Here is a 22,711-nt window from a genome sequence, read left to right on the forward strand (position 1 = left end):
TATGAACAGCTTCATACAATCCCATACGTTCTATTTTGACACATAGTTACCGCTTAGCGTTTTCGCGTCCGTGCGAACGCTCGCTAACTTAAGTATTTTTATATTCACTTGTGTACAGGATTAACACAAAAAAAAACAATTAGTCAATACAAAAATAAACATCAGGTTTCTTGATTAAGAATAAATTGCATGTAATGGGTTGTTGCCCTTAGGGGTACATCAGTACTGGAAGGTCATATATATAAGAGAAACATGCAAATAAAAGATGTAAAACGTAAGACATAAAGTTGAAATCTCTTTGATAATGAATTATACGATGATAGTAATTCCAGAGACGTCCATACATCGTGATGTTATGTTGAAGTCACCTACGGATTTTCAACTCCGCCTGTTTGTATTTTGCCTAGGGAAATTATATGACGTGACAAGACGTATTAACACTTCGCAAAGATTTAAATCTTTACATAGTGTTTAAATAATTTGTTTAAATATCATTTTGTCACGCTATTAATGAATTCGTTTGATGTGCTATTTTCCCAGGCAAATTACAAACGGACGAAATTCCTATTGGACTGTCACTTAGATACATTTTAAGAAGAGTTGATTTATTCTTTAGATAGGTCACGTTGTTTAAGTTGGTAGTCATTAAGGAGCTTACTTAAAATAACTATTTCAGAATCGCGTAACAATGTTAACTGGTTCCTTTTATTGCAAGACATTAAAACGACCGTAGAACATGTTATACTTGTCTTTTAAAAAATTGTGCAGAAGTTTATCTGGATAAGCGAAACAAGTAAGAAATAGTGCCATCCCTCTCATTACTTAAAATAAAAGAGAGATAAAACGTTTGTTTCAGTGTAAATTCCATTAAAGATTCAGCCTATTTTACTTATAAATAACTTTTCATTTATTGAAATGAAAGAAATATCTGAATATCATCATCATCAGTGTCTATTCTGCTGGACATAATAAATAAAAAATAAAATAGCGTTTGACATCCTCTTACAAAGTTGTTGAACATGTTTCTTATACTTATACACTAATGCAATATAGTTACTTTATTACTCTAAGAATTGATTCTTTTTAATTTGTCGTAGATCTGTTTGCCATTCGACATAGGCCCCCTCCAACCTTTTCCACTCGCTTCTTTCTCTTGCCACCGTACTCCATGTTACTCCTGCAACTTGTCTGATGTCATAATCTGCTGGACATAGGTCTTCTCCAATTCTATACACATAATGAGGCCCTCCGCCTTCCGCAAAGGCCAACGACTTCTATCTAATTATCACGTTAGTAAGAGATTTTACTCGTGCGAAGTGTAATTAGCACAGGATAGCAGTAAATTTTAGACAATGGTTTCATACATTTCACGTGGAGTGCAGTGCACATATGGCCGACTTTCCAGTCTGACCTCATCGTCAAATGTGCGGGTTTCTGTTACGCATCGCTTGACAAATGGACTGTGATAATCGACGTTTCTTCAACGATTTCTATTCGCTATTTAACACATTAATAACGTACACTTGTACAATAAACAAGCAGAGTAAAGTAGATCAGATAAACTTTGGTACATGTTAAAAAAAATCTACCTTTTAAATGTCACAAAACATTTCCATTGTTTATGTAATTTACGATTAATCGAATTCAAGACTCTCGATTCTTAATCATTATTTGAATTGGAAGTAAAAGAGATTTCATCTTATACATGAGATGAAAAATACGTGTCGCGTAGTTTCTAATCAATCGCATCGTTCACTAAATGCTGCTAAGAAACCATCGACAGAGAATCGAGTTATGCAACATGCATGATGCATCCCATAAAACACTGATAGGTTCAATATTGCACGTTTATTGCCCATGTGTGTAGTTACCGAGCAAGCTATCGTGTTAGGTGAAGGTGTACGATCAAGGCGCTTTGTGAGACGGAACAATCGACGCTCCGGAACGTCCGTCGATACGGAACCGTACAGTTATCTCATATCGCACCTTCCTAGTGTCAATCGCTTCGACTACACAGTACATCGATATATAATTTAGCAAGTTGGGCGACCGACCAGAGCGCTTAATAGAAATGTGCCTCACAGGTCTGCAAATTACTGTCACATACCACTCTTTACCCTCTAGTTATGGTAAAAAAAAAGAGGGGCCGTAGACATCTATCCCAAGCCGTTAGTACAGCTAGCATCAGCAGCTTTGGGAACCACAATACTCTTCTGATAGACTTCGCTTTTGTAGCTATCAATCTTACCATCTCACTAATATTATAAATGTGATAGTTTAGATTAATGAATCTTTGTTAGAATTTGTAGCCTAAACGGATTTTGATGACGGTGTAGACGTAGAGGATAGTCTGGAAGAACACATAGGCTACTCACTTTTTTTTAAATTTAACGCAGACGGAGTCGCAGATGAAAAGTAATTAAACATAATTCGATTCCAGGTACAAATTTAGAATAATCACAGAAGCAATGCTAATTAAACAAGGTTAGAAGATTTTACAAATTTGTCAACATCTCAACTATTATTCTGACATGCTCCGCCTTTACTATTGATTATATATCTGTGTCGCGATGACATCTTTTACTTTTATAAAATTATCTAAATAATTCTTTAAATATTAACCAAGAAGAATATTCCTTAGGTACATAAAAAGTTTTGAGTTTTAATGTTGGAAAAGTGTAACATTCTTAAATACATACAACAAGGTGGGTCTATATCTCGTTCTACTTTCCCTAACTTTGAATAAATCTTATTGTGAATAAAACAAATAATAGTGTATCTACAGTACATTTAAACACATTCTTTAACCCATATATACCAGTAACAGTAGACTTTAAACATTCAAAAATCTTAAAATACCCAAACAATAGAACATCAAAATTGTGATCATGTAAGGAGAGCGAAGCGATGTGTGCCACTTTCACTCGGGCTACAACGTGCATTCAATAAGGGTTGCCATATACAAACTATTTTACACAACGAACTCACTAAATCAAATTATTGGGGTACGACCGATATAGTTAGTAGAATACAACCAAAAATCACCAACGTAGTACTATTAACAAATACGAATTGATCACCATTTATTTCTTCCAGAGGGATGGCTTTATGCATACTGTGCCCTGGGGAATACGGTAGTTATATGGGAATCTCCCCATAATGGGGCGTACCTACTAAAACCCTCTGTTCCTCCAACGCATTAAGCCGGGGCCACGGGCACGCTATCACTTACGTCCGCGACCTCCGTCTGTTGAATTGATCACCAAAGCCCACTGCTTGAAACCGTTCGTACCATTTGATAGAATGGGTTCGTGTATGGCAGATAAAGCTAGTGACAGACTCGCGACAACTCAGTCTGCTATCCAATTATAATGCTAATACGTTCGATTAAAAACAATATCGATTGATCAATTATGGTAAATGTTATTTATCACATTCCTGACAATTACGCGTTAACCGCGACATTGGAAAGTCTTGTGGAATTTATGCATTTATCTTTAAACAATGGGAATCATTTTAAAAGATCATTATATTTCAGATTATTATATTAAAACATATCCAAATTCTTTGGCAATGAATAATCTATCTATTATACTATAAAGCAGTTTTATTGAGGACTGTTTATCTATACTTCTATACTATTATAATAAAGCGTAAACACACACTTCTTTGTTGCCTCAGATGTCAGCAATTACACAATATTTTTGAATAATTCCCTTTTTAATACAAAGCCCTACACTTACGTCACGCTTTAGGCTATATATTTTCATGCCATTAAACTTAGGGGGTAAACATTTTGGATATAAACCCTACTGTGGGAAAGAAACCATAAGTTGCCATGCTTTGTCATCATGTCATGTCATTTTAACATTTGCAATTGATAATTTGACACATTTAAACAATAAAATAAAATTTTCATAATAATATTATGCGGATGAAGACGCACGGGAGCATACATAAATTATTAAAAACTTCTTCGATATAATCCAGAATATACCATAGACCAACCAAGAGACTTTGATCCCTGTTATTTACCATTTGATTTATTATCATCAGTTCGTATTAAATGTACATAATTCTCTTAACTATTGCTTAAAGTATTTATTATAGCTTAAAGTACGGTTATTATTATAATAACACTATCATAGTATTTAATTGAAGACGTTATTTAATCAAGACATATTGGAAATTACGACACTTATGAGATAAACACTAGTATTAAGATCTTACAATTAAAGTATAAATATAAGTGTAGATCATGTTTCAGAGTAGATTTTATACTTTGGTAACAAACATAGCGAATACAGTTGTTTGCTACCGTAATAATTATTTATACTTTGTTATTTGAGTTTAAGAAAATGCTAGAATTAAATCTTACCAATGTTATAAATGCGAGTGTTTAGATGGATGGATTTTTGTTAGAGTTTGTAGACTAAACGGCTGAACGGATCTCGATTAAATTTGGTATAGGTGTAGAGGATAGTCTCGAAGAATACATAGGCTACTTTCTTTTGTTTCTTTTTTTTAGTTTCACGCTGACGAAGTCGCGGGTGAAAGCTAGTAGATTAATATGTCCCGTTCTTGATACGTATTCTACTAGTTACTACGTATACTTCTTACTCACCAGCATGGGTATGTTTGGGACGACAACGACGTCATCGTCCGGTCCAGCACTCATATCTGGCTGGAAGGTGTAAGTGCGCCGGTAGTGGAAGGAGAGCGTCCCATTCTCGTTGTCGGTTATGTTCACCTTCTCCCACTCCTCCCTGTTAACAAAAGTTTTTTTTTAAATAAAAGGTACACGAGTCAACAGCTATTGTTGTAACTGATGAAACTAATACTGTTTTTTCTTAATTTTTTTCATCAAGAATAAGAGAGATGACAATATTGTTAAATAAGGTAAGAAAAGTGGAGATTAAACTTTTTTAAAGTTTTTTTAAGTTAGCGCTTACCGCGACCTCACACACTGAGAGTAAAGATGTTATCGAAAGATGGTACGCGCTAATCTAATAAATACCCATTCACTATTTTCTTGAAGGCCCTTAACGTGAGTTAAAATGTAAACAATTTAGTTAATATGAAATAAAATTGTATTCTTTCCTTCTTAATTGGAAAGAATATTTGATTTATTACAGAAAAACGCATATAGGTGCAGAGTCGTATGAGATATCGGTCATTACATTTATATATCGCATAACAACACGCAATATCGCGTGATATGTGGAATTGCTCTAGTGACAAAGTGGATATAACAAATAAAAAATCCTAAATAAAGATTCTTTCAACAATATTATACGGACCAACTTTTTAAAATGAAAGAGAAAATCAACATTATCAGGAAAATGAAATTCGAGAACGTAAAATTTCTCTGCCTACATTTTCTCTACGAGGAAAACTTCGAGTTTATTCGAAGCGAATCATTTCCTTTAAAAGCCGAGGTCGATCGTATTTGTTAAAAATACAAGCTGAAGAACATCCATTCTATTTGACGTATTTATTATTTTAAGGATTGCTATCAATCCTAATAAATCCTTTATTTATATTAGTTTAGATTTTAAATAATAACACAAATGAATTATCAATATGATAAACGTAAATATAATTTAATTACTATAAGTATCGTACATCTCTTGTACACGGAATACGTAAGAGCTAAATAAACAGTCAACAATTGTAATTAGTCATGCGTGACTCGGCTTCGCCTTAAGTAAGCAATGCTACAATGAATTTCCTATATGAAGAACAATACCTGCAAACATCAATATTTAGTGGGAAGTGAAGACTTTTTCAATCAAATTTTGTACACAATAAGTGTAACGTTTTAAATCTATATTTTTTTAGTTTTCTTTTCGAACAAAATATGTTATACCATTGTTTTAATTGTGATTATTTACATCATTCTTCTTTAACTTATGAATCCTTAATTTTTCACGACTTAAAAAACCCCAGAAGATCTTAGTCTACTTTAGGAATCATTAAGGTAATCTATTGTTAAGGCGTTACCTGGATTCGAAAGTCAGTATCACATTTTACAGACTAACATATAACAGTTTCATAAATGCTACGCGGTGACGCAAGCGCCCCCTAGCGGTGATTAGTTCGGTAATAAATTACAACACGTGTGATATAACACTGTACTGGATACACCGACATCACTACCATTTACTGAACAGAAGCCGATCCATTCCACGTGTTACTAACGCAATAATTGAGTTATTTAGTTGCGAGTCTATTCATCTGACACAGATTTTTTATAATTGAATTAGAACTACTTGGGTTCTTCATTTATTAAGTATCTAAAGCCTTTATATTACACTAGCTTACGCACGCGACTCCTTCCGTGTGGCATTAAAAAAAAACAAAAGTGAGTAGCCTATGTTCTTCTAGACTATCTTTTACATCTCGACCAAATTTAATCGAAATCCGTTTAGCCGTTTAGACTACAAATTCTTACAAACATTCATCCATCCATCTAAACATTCGCATTTATAATATTAGTATGATTAATGTTTTTCATAATTATTATTTTTAAAGAAAACTGGAGCAAAAGAGTAGTGGTTCGCCTAATATAAATTTATCTAACGCCCATGGACATCCGCAACAACTCGGGAATTGCAGATGCTTGTTTAATAATTATGATACGATGATATTTAACGGTTTTTTCATTATCCAATACTTTCTTTATGAAGGTGTTAAAGCGACATCTGTGTCCAAGCTTGTGTGATTATTGCATATTGTACTTACGAATAGACATATGGTCCGAGCTCATCGAGTATTGGCTTGGAGCCGTTGTTGAGAAACTCATCTGCGTTAGTCACGTTGTAGACGTAGACATTGACGAACGGCCGCACCGGCGGTCGCGCCCACCACTCGAAAGTCATCGAGCCTGGGCGGAGTACCAGCTCCTGTTATACACAAACAACTTTTAAAATGAAAAATATTAAAGAACTAGCTGTTCCCGTACGATTTTATCTGCATAAAATTATGAAAATGACATGAAAAACCATGACAACCTTGCCTCCTTAATGTTGGCAGCTTGTAGTTTATGGTCCCTTTTGCACATGAAGGTCTTTTTCAATTTATTTATCCCCATGTCTTATAGCGTAAAAATATATAGCCTAAAGCGTGTCGTAAGTGTAGGGCTTTTTATTAAAGAAAGAATTATTTAAAAATATGCTGCGATTGCTGACATCCTACGCCACAAAGTAGTCTGTGTTTACGTTTTATTATATTAGTATAGATATAAAAAATTGTTCTTGGGGTCCTACTTAGAAATTCCGCAATTTAAATCCATGTAATATAGTTTTCAGTGATTAAAAAACAATTGAAAGTCATGTCAACAAATCGAGTCATAGTAAAAATGTATGAATGGGCTCGTAACAAAGTTCGATACCGTTACGAACCGCCTACGTCACAGTGAACGGTTTATCGACGTATAAACTTAACTAACGCTTAAACTGGTAAATATTTAGGTGAAGGCGAGCCGTCGAGCCGGCGAGCGGCCATAATTGCCGATTCGCACCGCTTTGCGAAACTAAAGTATCTTACAGAACAATTGTTTCCAACAAACAGTAGTCCACAAGATGTATGAATAAGATTAAAGAATTTATTTTTAGCACGAGGCATGCGAAATTAACACTCATTATTATTGTGTGGGAAAACTTTATTTCAATAAACTAATATATTTAACTATATTCGGTTATCAACAATGTTTATGGGCTTATAACCTATCCGCTGATATTGGTCCTTTATTTCGTCTGCACAAATTTAAAACTACATGAAATATTTAGATATTGAAAATATTATTTTGTTGTTTAAATGTGTCAGGTTATCAATTGCATATGTCAAAATTATATTGTGACAATGTACATTTTATTTTGTTATGGAGAATGTGTTTGTTATGTGTAAAACATGTGTGCCATCTATTTTAAACGCCACAGAAGATCAGCGCATATGCTGAGTGGTTATCACCAATAAATAAATATTATAAATAAATAAATAAATAAATAAATAAATAAATAAATAAATAAATAAATAAATAAATAAATAAAGCACCCATACATCCATCAATTCGTGTAAACTTTAGCATATAATTTTAGCAAAATTAGTAAAATGTAAAGCAAACATTTTTTTCATATATCTTTGTACAACAATCAAGTCTTACATACACATATTTCTTCTAAACGCAACAAACGCATAACTTAGCAGTTAACCTCGAAAATTCGTTGCAAAGAACGATTTCTTTTGTACGCTTCTGTACGCAATTCGCGTAGAAATACATACGTATAAGTAGTTTCACGAGCCAATGAATCAACAAACTCTATGTTGGACCTATCACCGTTGCGAATCTTGTGCTTTAAATGGTTAGTGTGTCAATGACCTTATACGAACGTATGTTTTACAATGTATCAATTTTCTGACACAAAAGCGTAGGATTTGATTAGTGTATTATGGACGAAAACTACCGTTGTTAGAGATTTGTTCTTAAGGTCGCATATTGTACTCAAAAGGTAATGTTAAATATTTCATTACTGTATGAAAAAAACAAATCAAAAGCTCGACTATTTAAACCGAATTTAGGATTCTAACTAATAAATTATATTAGTTTAAAAATTCTTCCAGAAAACTTGATACGATTTTAAACAAATGGAACATTTTATCAATCAAATAACTAAAAACCAATTGAGAAAGTTTTAAATGGATAATCTATTGCATTCAATACTTAAAATCAACACTAAAAATTGTTGTTTACAGAAATTACAAAATAAATTGTTTACATATTGTCGAAAGAAGTATGAATAGTTATTGATTTTATTTAAGCTAACTGTTTCAAAATTAACAATTTAGGTGAAGGTCACGTTACAACATGAGTATTAACATAACCAATTAAAAAGAGCTGTGGAAAGTTTTATGGTTTTTAAACAGCGATAACCTTTAAAATACTACTATAGTACAAAAACTACGAACTAGGAACCTCATTAGAAGAATTATTGTAGTATACAGTACGTAATACTCTGCAATTATGTATTTATATTAATACTAGCTTTCGACCGTGATTCCGTCTTCGTGGCATTAAAAAATACAAAGGTAAGTGGCCTATGTGTTCTTGCAGACTACCGTCTACATCTATACCAAATTTCATCGAAATCCGTTAAGCCGTTTAGGCTACAAACTCTCACAATCATCTATCAATTCATCTAAGCTTGTGAAAGCTGTGAAAGCGATTTTATAATATTAGTATAATTAACATTTTTACATTTTACTTTTTAAAGGGCTAAAGAGAGGAGCATTTTTAAATTTAAACACAACCAAAATTATTGTACGCCCTTTCTATGTTTACTCTATACGAGGACGATGTCGCGGGCAACTGCTAGTCTATTTAAGTAACATACATTTAACTTACATGATCAATGAATAGCTTGACCCAGGATGAGAAGAATATTGCACATATTATGCCCAACAATAGAAGCACTACTGCGGAAGCCAGCACGAACCCTGGAATTAAAAATAAACACTATTAATATCGGCTCCTAAATATTGTTATATGCACACCCACTATGCATTCTACATAGAAATGTGCTGACGCTACATCAAGATAAGTATTATTACGAGTACTTTTCATTATAATCTTAACTCTGACTCTGACCCTTAACCTCTCTCCAGCCATCACGAAAGAAGCTTGCTATTTTTTACCAATTCCATATATCCAATCAAATCTTAAATCATGTATATTTTTTTACTGTGTTTTTAAATTATGTGTGAAATAAAAGTTTCTAATACAAGAGTTTCTTTTCTAAAAATCTAAAGAGAAACCTCCGATTAACAGTACAGTCATAAGCCAATTGATAATATTCTGATCTGGAAGTTCGAACGATAAGATTGTGGTTATGTTTTGTTGCTGTGTAAAGTACAATTCCATTCAAAACCTTATAAATTTAAGCAGATTAAACTAATTTAATTGTTTAAACTATCGTGTTATATAAGCGAAAATTAAAGACGGCTCAACTCACGTTTTATCCTCCGGTGACGGCGAAGATAGACCCCCGATGGGTCCGAAACTAGTCTGTGCCGTCACCGGACGATAAAACGTGAGTTAAGCCTTCTTTAATTTGCGCTTAAAATTAAATTAATTTCAACATAATATACATTATATGATATCAGGAATTTAAAGACCAGAAGTTCTAAGACAAAGTGATTTTTTTTGCTTAAGAAACGAGTTACTACATACGTAGGACAAGTATTCCGTACACGTTTATAGCGTTTAAACAATTCGCACTGATTTATTTACAATGAATCATCATCAAGTAATGTTTAGAGAGTGTAGAGAAACGATTCAATTTGATAAACACAGCGACGCCGCACTACATACATACGGCGATTTCCTTACAGAGTCGCTTCGTCGAAACTCAATACGTGATAATATTTTCCAAACACCAACGTTCTACGTACGAATATGTTTTTGAAAACATGTCGATTATTACACGATCAAGTGATTACAGACTTAAACGATTTGTAATTAAGTTGAATTTCGGATGTTTACACTTTGTTGACCCGTGTTAAATGTTACTATGAAATGTAATATATCAATTTTCCTTTAATATAAGGATTTTATAAACATAAAGATATTGGTAATTCATTATATTTTTAATTCGATAACTAAATAATAATGACGGTTTTAGTTTAAGCTTTTTAAATCACCGTGTCGTTTAATTCTTTTTCTTAGCGTACTTCGGAAAAGTTTCGTAAAATAAATTCTTATCTCTGAAAGACGTGACAGTTTGTTCATCATTGTTTTACATAAGTTTTCATTACCAAAACACCTCTGCAAAATATGTTCTTTTTTGGACGGGGGAGAGTGTGAGATAGAGATGGTAATAAGTTTTCTTAGCAACTAGCTTTCGTAAGCGACTCCTTCCGGTTAGAATTAAAAAATAACTAAAAGTGTAGCCTATGTGTTCTTTTAAACTATCCTCCACATCTATACTAAATTTCATCGAAATCCGTTCAGCCGTCTAGGCTACGAACACTAACAAACATCCATCTAAACTTTTGCATTTATAACATTAGTATGAAGTATGATAAGGTAATTATTTTCTATTCATCACACAATAAAACGTTATCTCGTAACAGGTTAATTTACAAAACGGGTTTAGAGTTCTAATAGATAAGTGGGACTTTCAAAAACCAGTAAAGTTATTTAAAATTATTCGATACATTTTGTGTTACAAATACAGGATACCAATTAACAGAATTTTTGACTAAGAAAAATTTTATTAAAATAAAACTGATTTATCTTCACTAATTTATTACAAATTTGTTGAACTTTTATCGGCATTTAGCCAAAAACATGTAAAAAAAGAAATCAATAACAAGGAAAACCTTAAGGAAAAGTAGTTAAGCGTCCTTATAAGGGACATTAAAAAGACTAGTCAAGTTAAAATAAAGAGGTTAAGGGCAAAAACACTTGGCTCACTATCACCTTAAAACAGGAAGAAATTATTCAAGGCAAGATACATCTACATCAATATTTATTCCTTTTACAACTAAAACAAATCGGTCGGTCAAAAATCGGTCGATATCATCATTACAATGCTGTATTATTCTTAAGTAAAATATATTATAAAATGTATTCTTTGCCACTGTTCGAGGGCAGATCGCCTTAGCTTCGTAAAACTTCGTATACAGTGGAATTCGGAACCTAAGTAATAATTACCATTCAACGCATTCCTTAAATAATCATCTTGTTTTTTAACACACTTAGGGTGAGTTGCATCAAATCGCCGGTTATCGTGAAAGTTATAATAGGGTTACAAGTGCAAAAACATATTCTCACAGAGGTTTTATGTGTTTTTCGTTTTTACAATGGAAACATTTAAACCTGAATGTCACTGAAGTGTCAAGTTGGTGTCAAGAATGACATTTACGTAAATTAAAATGTTTGCAAATTCATGTTTCGCCGATTACATTTATGTATCATACGCATGGTATTTTATAGTGACATAAACTTTTTGCCCACGGAGATGGAGAAAATGGCACTCTTGAGAAAATAAACTAGTTTGGGCCATTATTGAAACTGTATTTACTTTACTACTCAAATATGTAGCGCCAAAAATGAAGCAATAAAATTATACAAATATAAATGCATCTTATTTATTTTCCATATTATAAATTGTCCTGTCAATGCATATTATAAATTGTCCTTTTATGGAGGACCTTTTTTTAAATAAGAGAAAAGGGACAAGCGCTGTTGCTATGGCCTTAGACACTCGAAATTTGTCCAAACTGAATGTTTGGCCAAATTTCGAGTTCCATCTTGGAAATCCATTATTTCCGAGCACGCAAGACTTTATTCTTCTGGATTACGTATAGGATAATAGTAGAGATTTTCTTTTTCCATTACTTTTTCTATTATTTGTACTTTTGAAGATAAGAGCTTGTGACAGTTGACACTACCGAACTGACACTAACCGTAACGCTAACTATAACCGCCCAAAATCGGGCGGTTATGATTAGTGTCAAATATGACGTCATTTTGACCAGCGTAAAGCTGGTGTAGCGAATATCATGAACATCCGCAGACGAAACCATCGGGAATGTGCTGGTTAAGGTTTATAGTTAGTTAATGTAACTCACCCTTAGTAAATTTTAAGGTTATTCCAAATATTACCGTTACAGATAATTTTAACTTTAACCGTAACCGGCGATATGGTGCAACTCACCCTTATAGTGTCTAACTCTTAAACTGTCTGAATCTTTTACTTATGCTGGGTTGCTGAAGTTTCCATTCATTTTATCATAACCTTGTGATTGATTACTTCTAGGTTAAAAGTTCACCGGAGTAAACTCAAGTACAAAGTTCGGACACGAATTTTATGAAGTTATCAAACCAAAAACACTAACGAATAATTAAACGTAGCTGGGAAAACGACCATAAGTTTCTTATCTAAGCAATAACACTCCTAGCTGTAAAGGTCTATAAATACGTGCCTGATTCATTTTCACTCAAACTTTCACTGTCACTGTCTCGTCGGTCACATCTCAATAAAAACCACGCGTAACTATGTTTCAACACGCTTATTCAGTTACTGTACAACAAATTGCAATGAAATCGTGAAATTTTATGCTGTAATCTATTATTAAAGATTTATTTTAGGACATTAATATGGTCTAATTGTTGACATTTTAAAACGAATTTTGAACTTATTTAGAAAATGAAATACTACTTTATGCAAGGTATAAGGCATAGGAATCTGATATGTGCTTGTGTTGACGAAATAAATATTAATTGCATTTCAGTAAATCTGATTGCAATAGAACGGAAACAGTGTCTACAAATACTTTAAGAAGACTGTTATACGAAAATACTTTTTATAATCATCACGTTAAGGTAGAAAATTAAGGTACACCTTGTAGATTGTGTCACAGATAATTATGGCAATAAGGGAAATTAAATTATGGTGAAATAGGTATGAAACAATCACAACTTCTGATACAAATTAAATTGCTTTAACATTATTTTAAAATTTAATCCAGCTTTAGTTTTAGTTGAAAATAATTTACTAATCAATGTTACTGTTGAATTATATTTTTTTATGAAAAAAAAATAGACCGATTTATTGCTACAAACTCTTAATTTAAAATGTACCTTAGAATCACTTTATTTTGACGCATATAATTGAATTTTGAGAAACATGTTGTGTTTCAAAAACTTATTTCTTGTTTAACTCAGGTATATACAGTAAGCCAGTCATTGCGTCAAGTACATTAGAAGGCCCCTTCACTATTATAAATAACGTTAAGGGTTATTTCCACTAACGTTGAAACTTATTAATTCTGCATTGTTACGGTACTGTATACATTAGCGATTTATAAAACACTAATACAGAACATTAAATATTTTTATTCCTTTTTAAACAATCGGGAAACAGTCTGTAGTTAAACTACAGAGTTATACAATATAACTAATAACTGTTAATTAAAAAATCAAGTTTGATTAACTACAATGTCTTGAATAAAAAGGTTTTTTCAAAAATTACTTATACACGTAAAAAAATAAATCCCTTTTTGCCTTGGTCACTACATAATGCTAGAACCTACGGCTAGAATTCTTTTTTGTTTTTTTATTGTCAAGAGAAAATCTTATTAACGAAAAAAATAGGAAACCACCAATTGGATATCGATGTAATTATAAACATAGAACAAAGTCTGAAAGGCTACTTGTTATTTTTTTTTTAATTCTGCGCAGACTTGTGGCCAAAATACTGTGTGAAAACCATTGCTTGGCAACGCTTTGTTAACTATGGAAAATCTACTTGATTGTTGCTTCGCTACATCTTATGATGCTCCCAGATGGACCTACGGTACACAAGTGGGTGGATGGCATTATATAACAATAACAAAGTAATAATTCCGGGAATTAAATAATTTTCATGAAACGCGATATTATTTAATACCGGATATAATCTGACGTGCGGACACCACAGCTGAGTAAGCGGGAGATGCAATCAATAGCGATTGTTCAGATAAACCATTGTGTGTTACCGATGAGCGTGTTGCCAAGGTCTTTTCAGAGGTTCAGCTACAATTTTGGGAGGTTAAATTTAAGTTAAATTGAACTGTACGGTCTTCTACTAATACTTAACTACTATTACTTGCTAGTATTATAAATGCGAAAGTTTAGATAACTGGATGGATGTTTGTTAGTTTGTAGTCTAAACGGATGAACGGAGATCGATGTAATTTGGTACAGACGTAGAGGATAGTCTGGAAGAACACTTAGGTTACTCACTTTTTGTAATTTCATGCGGACGTAGTCACGGGCGAAAGCTAGTTAAGTAAATAATTTTAACTCAAACGCAGATAAGTAAGACTTAGTTTATAAGTAGTTTTTGTTAATTGTATATACATTACTCTATATTGTTTTTTTTTTTCTTTTAGACAAGCGGTATACCGGAAAGTTACTATTTTACGCCCGCATTCCCAGCTGGGTTATTCATACAAATTTACATAATATCGCACCAGTTAGTACAAATCATACAAAACACGGTACACTTTAATTTAGCAAGGTAATGGGTCTTGCATTCGTGACCCACTCTTACCACAGCTGTAGTTTCTTACCGCAGATTGTCTGTTGCATTCAAGATAACTTTATTGGAAAAAAATACGGCAAAAAGAGACTTCTAAAGTTACGAAACAGCTCTTTAAATAATAGAAAGTGGTTCTTCTTTGGGCAATATCTTGTACATTTCTGTTATAACAAACTTCGACTAAACTGTATACAATTTAATGACCTCTGATATTCGTAACAGAAGCGATATTTGTAAGCTTGTATAATGAGCATAGGAACACATTAGTATTAATGCAATTGTTTATCTTACATTTCAACACAATATATGAATATTTTGAAGATGAGTTGCGTAAATTTTACATTCACTTGTCCCTTGCAGCGATTTCTTAAAAGTGTTGCAATAGTTTCATACTTCAATCATTTAATTGCATTAATTTATTCCATTAACACATTACTTAATCGACATTAAAACAATGTATAAGGGATATATTAATTATATTGTAATGTAATTGAGTAGAATTTCAAATGACGACTTTTTTATTACTTGTGGTAATAAATTCAACGATTTTTTTTAAGATGTTATAGAAACTTAGGTAGAATTTTAAGGAGAAAGTAGCGAACACTTTTATAACCAGACTAAGATATAATATATTATTTTAATCACTTAAGATTGAATAAATCGAAGGTCGGAATTTCTGTTTCACGCTACCACAATCACGTTTGCAATTTATACGTAAACTGTAAAGTTACGTAAATATGACACGTGGACACTCACTTATCCCCCGGTTATCCTTCACACGTTCAACATAACGAGACAACTGGACTTTCAGCGCCATAATTCGAGTTTAACGGTATCGTGTATTTTCGATAATGGCGGGAATCAGATCGCCATTTTGAAACAGCGGGCGCGCCGGCGCGAGAGCGACTGGTCGCCGTGCGCCGTGCAAGTAAGTTTTACTCGTGAAAATTGTTTTTTTTCCGCTGTTTGACCGAGTAAGTTATCTGTCCGTGCATTTCGTAAGGCGCATTCGTAGCTAGATCATGATAATATGGGTACGATCGATTTTTGAGGACATTTTACGAAATTTATTAATTAGCTCGTGATTTTTGAGTACAATACGTTTGTTTTGCAATGGTATTGCCAGTTTAATCTGACTTTCTTTTCCCTATAAACATTGGAACATAGATGTAGAGATGATAAAAAAAAGTCGAAACTTAAAACATAAACGGCAACTTATTATGTTAACAAATAAACGAACGTAAAAATATTTACATTTGCCAAAATATGTACTTCTTAAATTTTAAAATGGTATACAACACAAATTCTGAACTCCTGAAATCTATTTTAAGTTATTCCTAATAAAATCTACCGAGAAAACCAGAGTTAATAATTAGTATAGTATTTACATGAAATGTGACGAAAAAGCTTAGTCAGCAATCTTCACATTCATACGTGATTTCAATTAATTTTGTGATAAAAATAATGCTGACTATATTTATATCAACAAAGATTCGATTTCCGCAACACGTTTAACAAAGAGTTGGGTTTCAGTTAGGGCTGTCAACTCTTTATTTTGGATCTGAGTGGACGACGACAAAACAAACGAGAAACGACTTCGTGGGGAAGGCGTGTCTGTTTTGTTTTCATTATCATTCATAAATTTAAGGGCTGGCGTTACATTCTTCGTCGTTTTTTCGCCTCTAGCTATTCTATGTTTTTGACAACCCTAGATATAGCATAGGAGACGTTGATTCTATTAACATATAAGAGGAAAATTATACAGCTTATGTTGATGCATAATCAATTAATAGCATTTGACGTATTTATACTGACGTGAATCTATTGGATTGGACATGTTAACATGCATTAGTTGATAGGACACAGTGAATTGAGTTGCCTTTAACTGTCACATTTAATGGTTAATCATCTAACCCTTAGTGTATTTCTATATTTCCAAGCGATAACTCAGTGACCATTAAACGACACTTTAAAATATTGAACGACTAACTGAGGAGTTAACTAGTTTACCGTTTTTGATATTATTAATAAATCTGTGCAAAAGAGAAAGATTACGATGTATTAACTACAATCAAAATTTGTCTGCACAACAATAGAAATATCATAAATAGACGAAATCTCTACAAGACAAATACACCACGAATTAACATAATATCGTATAATATGGCGTTGCTATCGCTTTACTATAATATTTTTTCAGGGCAGATATCCACTGCGGAGTCAAAACTTATTGTTTTAAGAGACAGAGAAATGATAATTCTGATTTGTTTTAACAGTAAAAATCCACGGTAAACTGTATGATACGAAAGTATCAATGCTAATCGACCCGACAACGTTTTTTCCACAGCGCTATCGAACATGTATTTTGAATATTTTAAGGTTATCAACAACAATTAAGGCGACAGACAATTCGTAATAAAGTACACACATAACTTTTTATTCATGGATATATATTCTAAGTAATTAATTATTCTATGTTACTCAGTGGTAACGTAGCTTTTTAATGGTGAAAGAAATTTTAAAATCGCCCCAATAGTTTTTACGTGATTCGAATGCATACAAAAATACAAATCTATACATTTTATGACATTAGTATAGAAATATATGGTAGATAATATTAACTTGATAATTACTACGGAGTTCTGCTTGTAATACTTCATCATAACCAGCTCACTATACTTCCCCACCGAGGGGCTCGGAGCCTACCCTAATACGGGGTGACTAGGCCATAGTCAACCACGCTGGCCAAGTGTAAATTATGTACATATGAAAATTCGAAAAATCGAAAATCACATTGGTACATGTCGGGATTCGAACCCAAGACCTGTAGAACACAAGTCAAGTAAAATAATTTTATCTTCTAGTAATATTTAACAAGATTTACGCAACATTAAGTTTCCAGTGCAATTATAAAGGAAAACATTTTAACAGCGCATACGCTATAGTGAAATAAATCACCGTAGTGCGGGCATTTTCCGTTATTTGTTTAACAACTGACGCGATCTGTCTTGAAGGATATAGATTGCCTCTTGAAACATAAATTTAGATTCTTCCTTTCATACATCAGTTCAATAAATAATTCACATTTATTGCACATAGTCTTTAAACGCGATTATGCAGACACGGTATTAAAAAAAAACAATAAAGTAATGACAGGTTACTTTACGTCCTTGACAAATTCTCATGAAAATAAAAAGAACAAATATTTTCAATACAATGTCCGCATTTTTCAATTCCATATATTATATGCAAATAAATCATTAATTGTTAAAATTAAAAAAATAATTCCCACATGCTAACAATAACTACATGAAATTAATTCCAAGGTAATAAGTCTTGATATTTTATCCTATTCGAAACAGTTGTCTGCGGGAGTAGATTATCGTGCCTTGGAAAAACACATATAACTTGTCAAAAGAAACTAGAAGTTTGTATTGCATTTTACATAAAAAAAACTACAAGAAATCTGCTTAAGTTGTCTGCTTACATTTATGCATATAAAACATCAAGGTCAAATTTAATTAAATAACTTATAGATAACATATTTAACGCCCGTTATACACCTTTAGTTTAACCTGAACGGTCTATCTGTACAGTTCGATTAAAACTATATGTGTGTAGCGAGCGTAACAAAATAGAAGGAATACTGATTACTATCTGCTTTTGGTTAATATTATCATATGTTTTATTGTATAAATAACGAATCTTTTTATATTTACATAATTTCGCAAACAATTCAAGCGCAGGCTCGACATTGTTGTGGGTCAAGGTGCAACCGAAACGCTGTCTATAACAATACGACATTGCCGTGCTGAAAATATCAAACAGATTAAAACAATTTTGTAATCGGTTTTTAATTTTAACAATAACAAATAAACAGCTAGTAATAAGAACGCAAAAGATACATAGATTTCTGTATGTCCAGTGCGAAATTGATTTTGTAGATGACAAAGAGCAAGCGGCCATCATCATTTACTCCCCCGCCCTTATCCTTACATTATAATTTTTATCGTCCAGGTTAATCTATCTTCCGTCATCTTAGTCAAAGAGCAAGCGGCAGCTGCCAATAAAATGCCAACGTTTATAATACTTTTTATTATAATAAATCCACGCATTACTTGGTTGGTTATTAAACCCGACTAAAATGAAACTGCTGAACAACAATTAAAAGATATTGCATATTCATTGGTAATTTTCATAGATTTGAAAACTAACAATCATATCTAGCCATGTGTTAGCTATTCTACTTTCCAAACACTTTTAAAATTATTTTTTCATAGAAACTTTAGGAAAAACATAAAAAAATGTTTTTATTTGTGGCAAATGTGTCAAAATTTTAAGGATATCTATGGAAGTTATGAATGCGGAAGGCGGAGGACCACATTCATGATGATGACGATGATGATGGAAGTTATGCCATGTCGATTGTTTATTAGTAATTTTTGTGGCATTTATGCCTTTAGGTCGAATATTTGAAGATCAATATATAATACTAATATTCCAGCTTCGCTGTGATATGATACACGTATGTAAATATGAACAAAAACATCGGAGCGTCATGATGTATTCTCACAAGCGTGTTTGTTAAGCACTTACAAGAATATTCGAGGATTTCAAAACTAACAGGAAACTTTTTTAGATAGCCAAGTTTACATTTAACAAATAATAATGTATTTAAACTGTTTACTCGGTTGTTTAGTTGTAAATTTAAACAATAGAATCAGGTAAATAACAACCAAATCTTTAACTATTGTGTCTAGTTTTTTACTAACTGAGAATGTAAAAATACTAACTAGAATTCACACAACCGTTAATTATCTTTACATTGGAATAGAAAAAGTTTACGATCGTGGCAATTGTTTCTTAAAAAAAACTTAATTACTAATAATTATAATGAATTCCTCAATATTCATTTTATTGTAATTATTTTAGTAGTCACTGTAATATCAACGAAATATACAAGTCAGACAATATATATGGTTAAAAATAACATCAACTAATTTTTATAAAAGAGCGTCGGTGGCTCAGTGGTTTAACCACTTGACTTGTAATCTACGGGTCTTGGGTTCGAATCCCGCCGTACCAATGTGATTTTTGATTTTTTGAATTTTCATATGTTCATAATTTACCCGACGTTCTTACGGTGAAGGAAATCGTGATTAAACTTGCACATATCGGCGAAGAAATTCAAAGATATTTATGAAGTCAACAAACCCGCTCTGGGCCAGCGTGGTTGACTATGGCCTAGTCACTCCTTACTCAGGGTAGGCTCCGAGGGGTGAGGACTTAATAGTGAGCTGGTGATGATGAATTTTCATATTGCAATTTAGCAGTAAGACAAAATTTAATTTACTTACATATAAAAAAACTTCAATTACAAGGATTAGTCATGCTAAGACGATTTACTTATAATTTCGACGGTTCATCGTAGAAAAAATATTTCGCTTAAAATGCACATTATTGCTAACTGCGAATTACCAAAGAAACCAAGGCCAGTTTTACGCAATAAAATATAATGACACAGATTAACAACAAAAAAGGCTTTAACCTCGTCTTTTTAGAATCAAACCATAACTGGCTAGTTAATAATGTTTAATTTATGCAAAGTTTCGTTTTAATACAACATTAAAAAAACAAAAGCTTAATCTATGCTAATATTACAGAGGAAAGATTTTTATTTTTGTATCCATTGAAACAACAAAAAACTAAGTCTGATTCCAAAAATTCTTGCACCATTATAAAGCTATGTTATCACTGAGTAACATAGGCTACATTTTTTACTTTTTTAATTCCACGGGGACAATGTGGCGAAAAACAGCTAGTTCTTTATACAATAACTATTTATGAATTTTATGTCATCATACTAATATTATAAATGCGAAAGTTTAGATGGATGGATGGATGGATGGATGTTAGAGTTTGTAGCTTTAACGGCTCAACGGATTTCGACGAAATTTAGTGTAGATGTAGAGGATAGTCTAGAAGAACACAGGCTACACACTTTTGTTTTTTTTTTAATTCCACGCGGTTGGAGTCGCGGGCAAAAGCAAGTATAATCAATATGTGTAAATTAACCTAATATCAACGAAGAACCTAAGCTAATGAGTCTAAATATTTTGTATAGAGATTTCTGTAACGTAGGAAAATTTTAGATTTTCCTCCATTTAATATACCTCTTTTCTAACCTAAATCATTCAGATCAAATACCTACGCCATTACGTTAAACACGCGCACACTTTATTTAGTTCATTTTAAAATGTAATTAGTCATATTTTCGTGACGGATTGTGTCAACATTGTGGACCAACGTATCTGACATTTACAAAGTATACCCTCACATGCGAGCGAAGATTGTGCTCTTACTAAACACTATTACCATAGTATAGTTTTCGTCATACTTACCTAAGCGTTACCTAATAGCTTAGAGGAAATGACCGACGTACAACCTCGCGGTGTGTAACTAATATTGTCCTCATTTAAATACGTATATGAATGACGTTCGATTTGTGTAAGAAATTTGTTCCCTAGTTACTAATATGTCCAACAAATATTCGGTTTTAGTTTTTTCTTTTAATTTCAAAAAAGGAACATGATCAATTATAATTACACGAAAAAAGTTTTTTTTTTTCAAGTTGTCTATTTCGAAGTCCTTCAATATACATTTTTCTATCGTCATCGACATGTAAATAAAGGAAATAGGAAATACCTGGCATATAACAACATTATTATTCATACTAGCTTTTGTTTATGGAAAGAAAAAATTAAAAACAGATTTATTGTCATGATAAGTGTTGTAGAAGTATGACGTATGTGTTTCCAGATGTATCTCAAATAAAAAACCAGTTTCCAAAGCCGTAGCAAATAAATCTCCGGGGACAAAGTACAAAAGCTTATTAAAATATTAATATCAACAAACTTGATATTGTAGGTTATTTGCATTAAAATGGTTTAATAAAAAGGGAACGTATACATATGGAATAAACACAAATACATTATATAACAAATACAATACAAAAAAACAACTTTATTGTTTTTGTCCTATGGGTAGAGTATTGGTGTCCAAACTAGAGATGTACCCTGTGATCACTAAGCCCCCGTCGAATATAAAAATCAAAATTTTATAGACGCCAAAACTAAAGGTATGTAGCGGGCTTAAATTGTTTGATTGTAGCTTCATAAGTTAAATAATTACCAATTCATTATATTATCTACATGTTCTAATAAAACAAAAATCTATAACTTCTACATCATGGTTACATTTTCAACGAAAACCATTCTTTAATAAAAAAAAAATTGCAGTCATAAGGAAAAATGTAAAACAAGACGATGGTAAAAGACGTACAAAACTACGTCATTGCCAAATTAAAACAGAGTACGTGCTCTTTTGCATGAGCGTCGATACGAACTGCTATTAAATTGCAGCATAAATGTGACTGAGCAAAGACGGATTGTAATCCGGAAATTCAATTACTTAGCGGTACAAAGGGACACTGATTGTATGTCAAGGACAAAACATTTCTGCAGTAAGATATCAATTATAGTTAAGATATTTAAAAAGTCATATAAACACAATCGCTAATTTAATCTAAGAATTAAGGACAGATTAACTTATTGATTCGCTAAAAG

At 32.4% G+C, this 22,711-nt stretch overlaps 1 protein-coding gene across 2 annotated transcripts in view; it reads right to left on the reverse strand.

Annotated features, from left to right (window-relative positions):
* Nucleotides 1–22,711, reverse strand: part of LOC106107300 (scavenger receptor class B member 1) — a 40,961-nt gene that overhangs the window by 13,858 nt on the left and 4,392 nt on the right. The window contains exons 1-4 of one of the 2 annotated variants that reach the window (XM_013288101.1): nucleotides 15,843–15,989; nucleotides 9,404–9,495; nucleotides 6,745–6,905; nucleotides 4,625–4,766 (exon numbers count right to left, since the gene is read on the reverse strand). In XM_013288101.1, coding sequence (XP_013143555.1) covers nucleotides 4,625–4,766; nucleotides 6,745–6,905; nucleotides 9,404–9,495; nucleotides 15,843–15,903 — 456 coding nt within the window. In that variant the 5' untranslated portion in view covers nucleotides 15,904–15,989. Of the gene's footprint in view, nucleotides 1–4,624; nucleotides 4,767–6,744; nucleotides 6,906–9,403; nucleotides 9,496–15,842; nucleotides 15,990–22,711 lie in introns of those variants that run through there. The other variant, XM_013288102.1, reaches the window with a different exon arrangement.

The sequence above is a fragment of the Papilio polytes genome, unplaced genomic scaffold, assembly GCF_000836215.1.
Source record: "Papilio polytes unplaced genomic scaffold, Ppol_1.0 DF822067.1, whole genome shotgun sequence".
NCBI classification, from domain to species: domain Eukaryota; kingdom Metazoa; phylum Arthropoda; class Insecta; order Lepidoptera; family Papilionidae; genus Papilio; species Papilio polytes.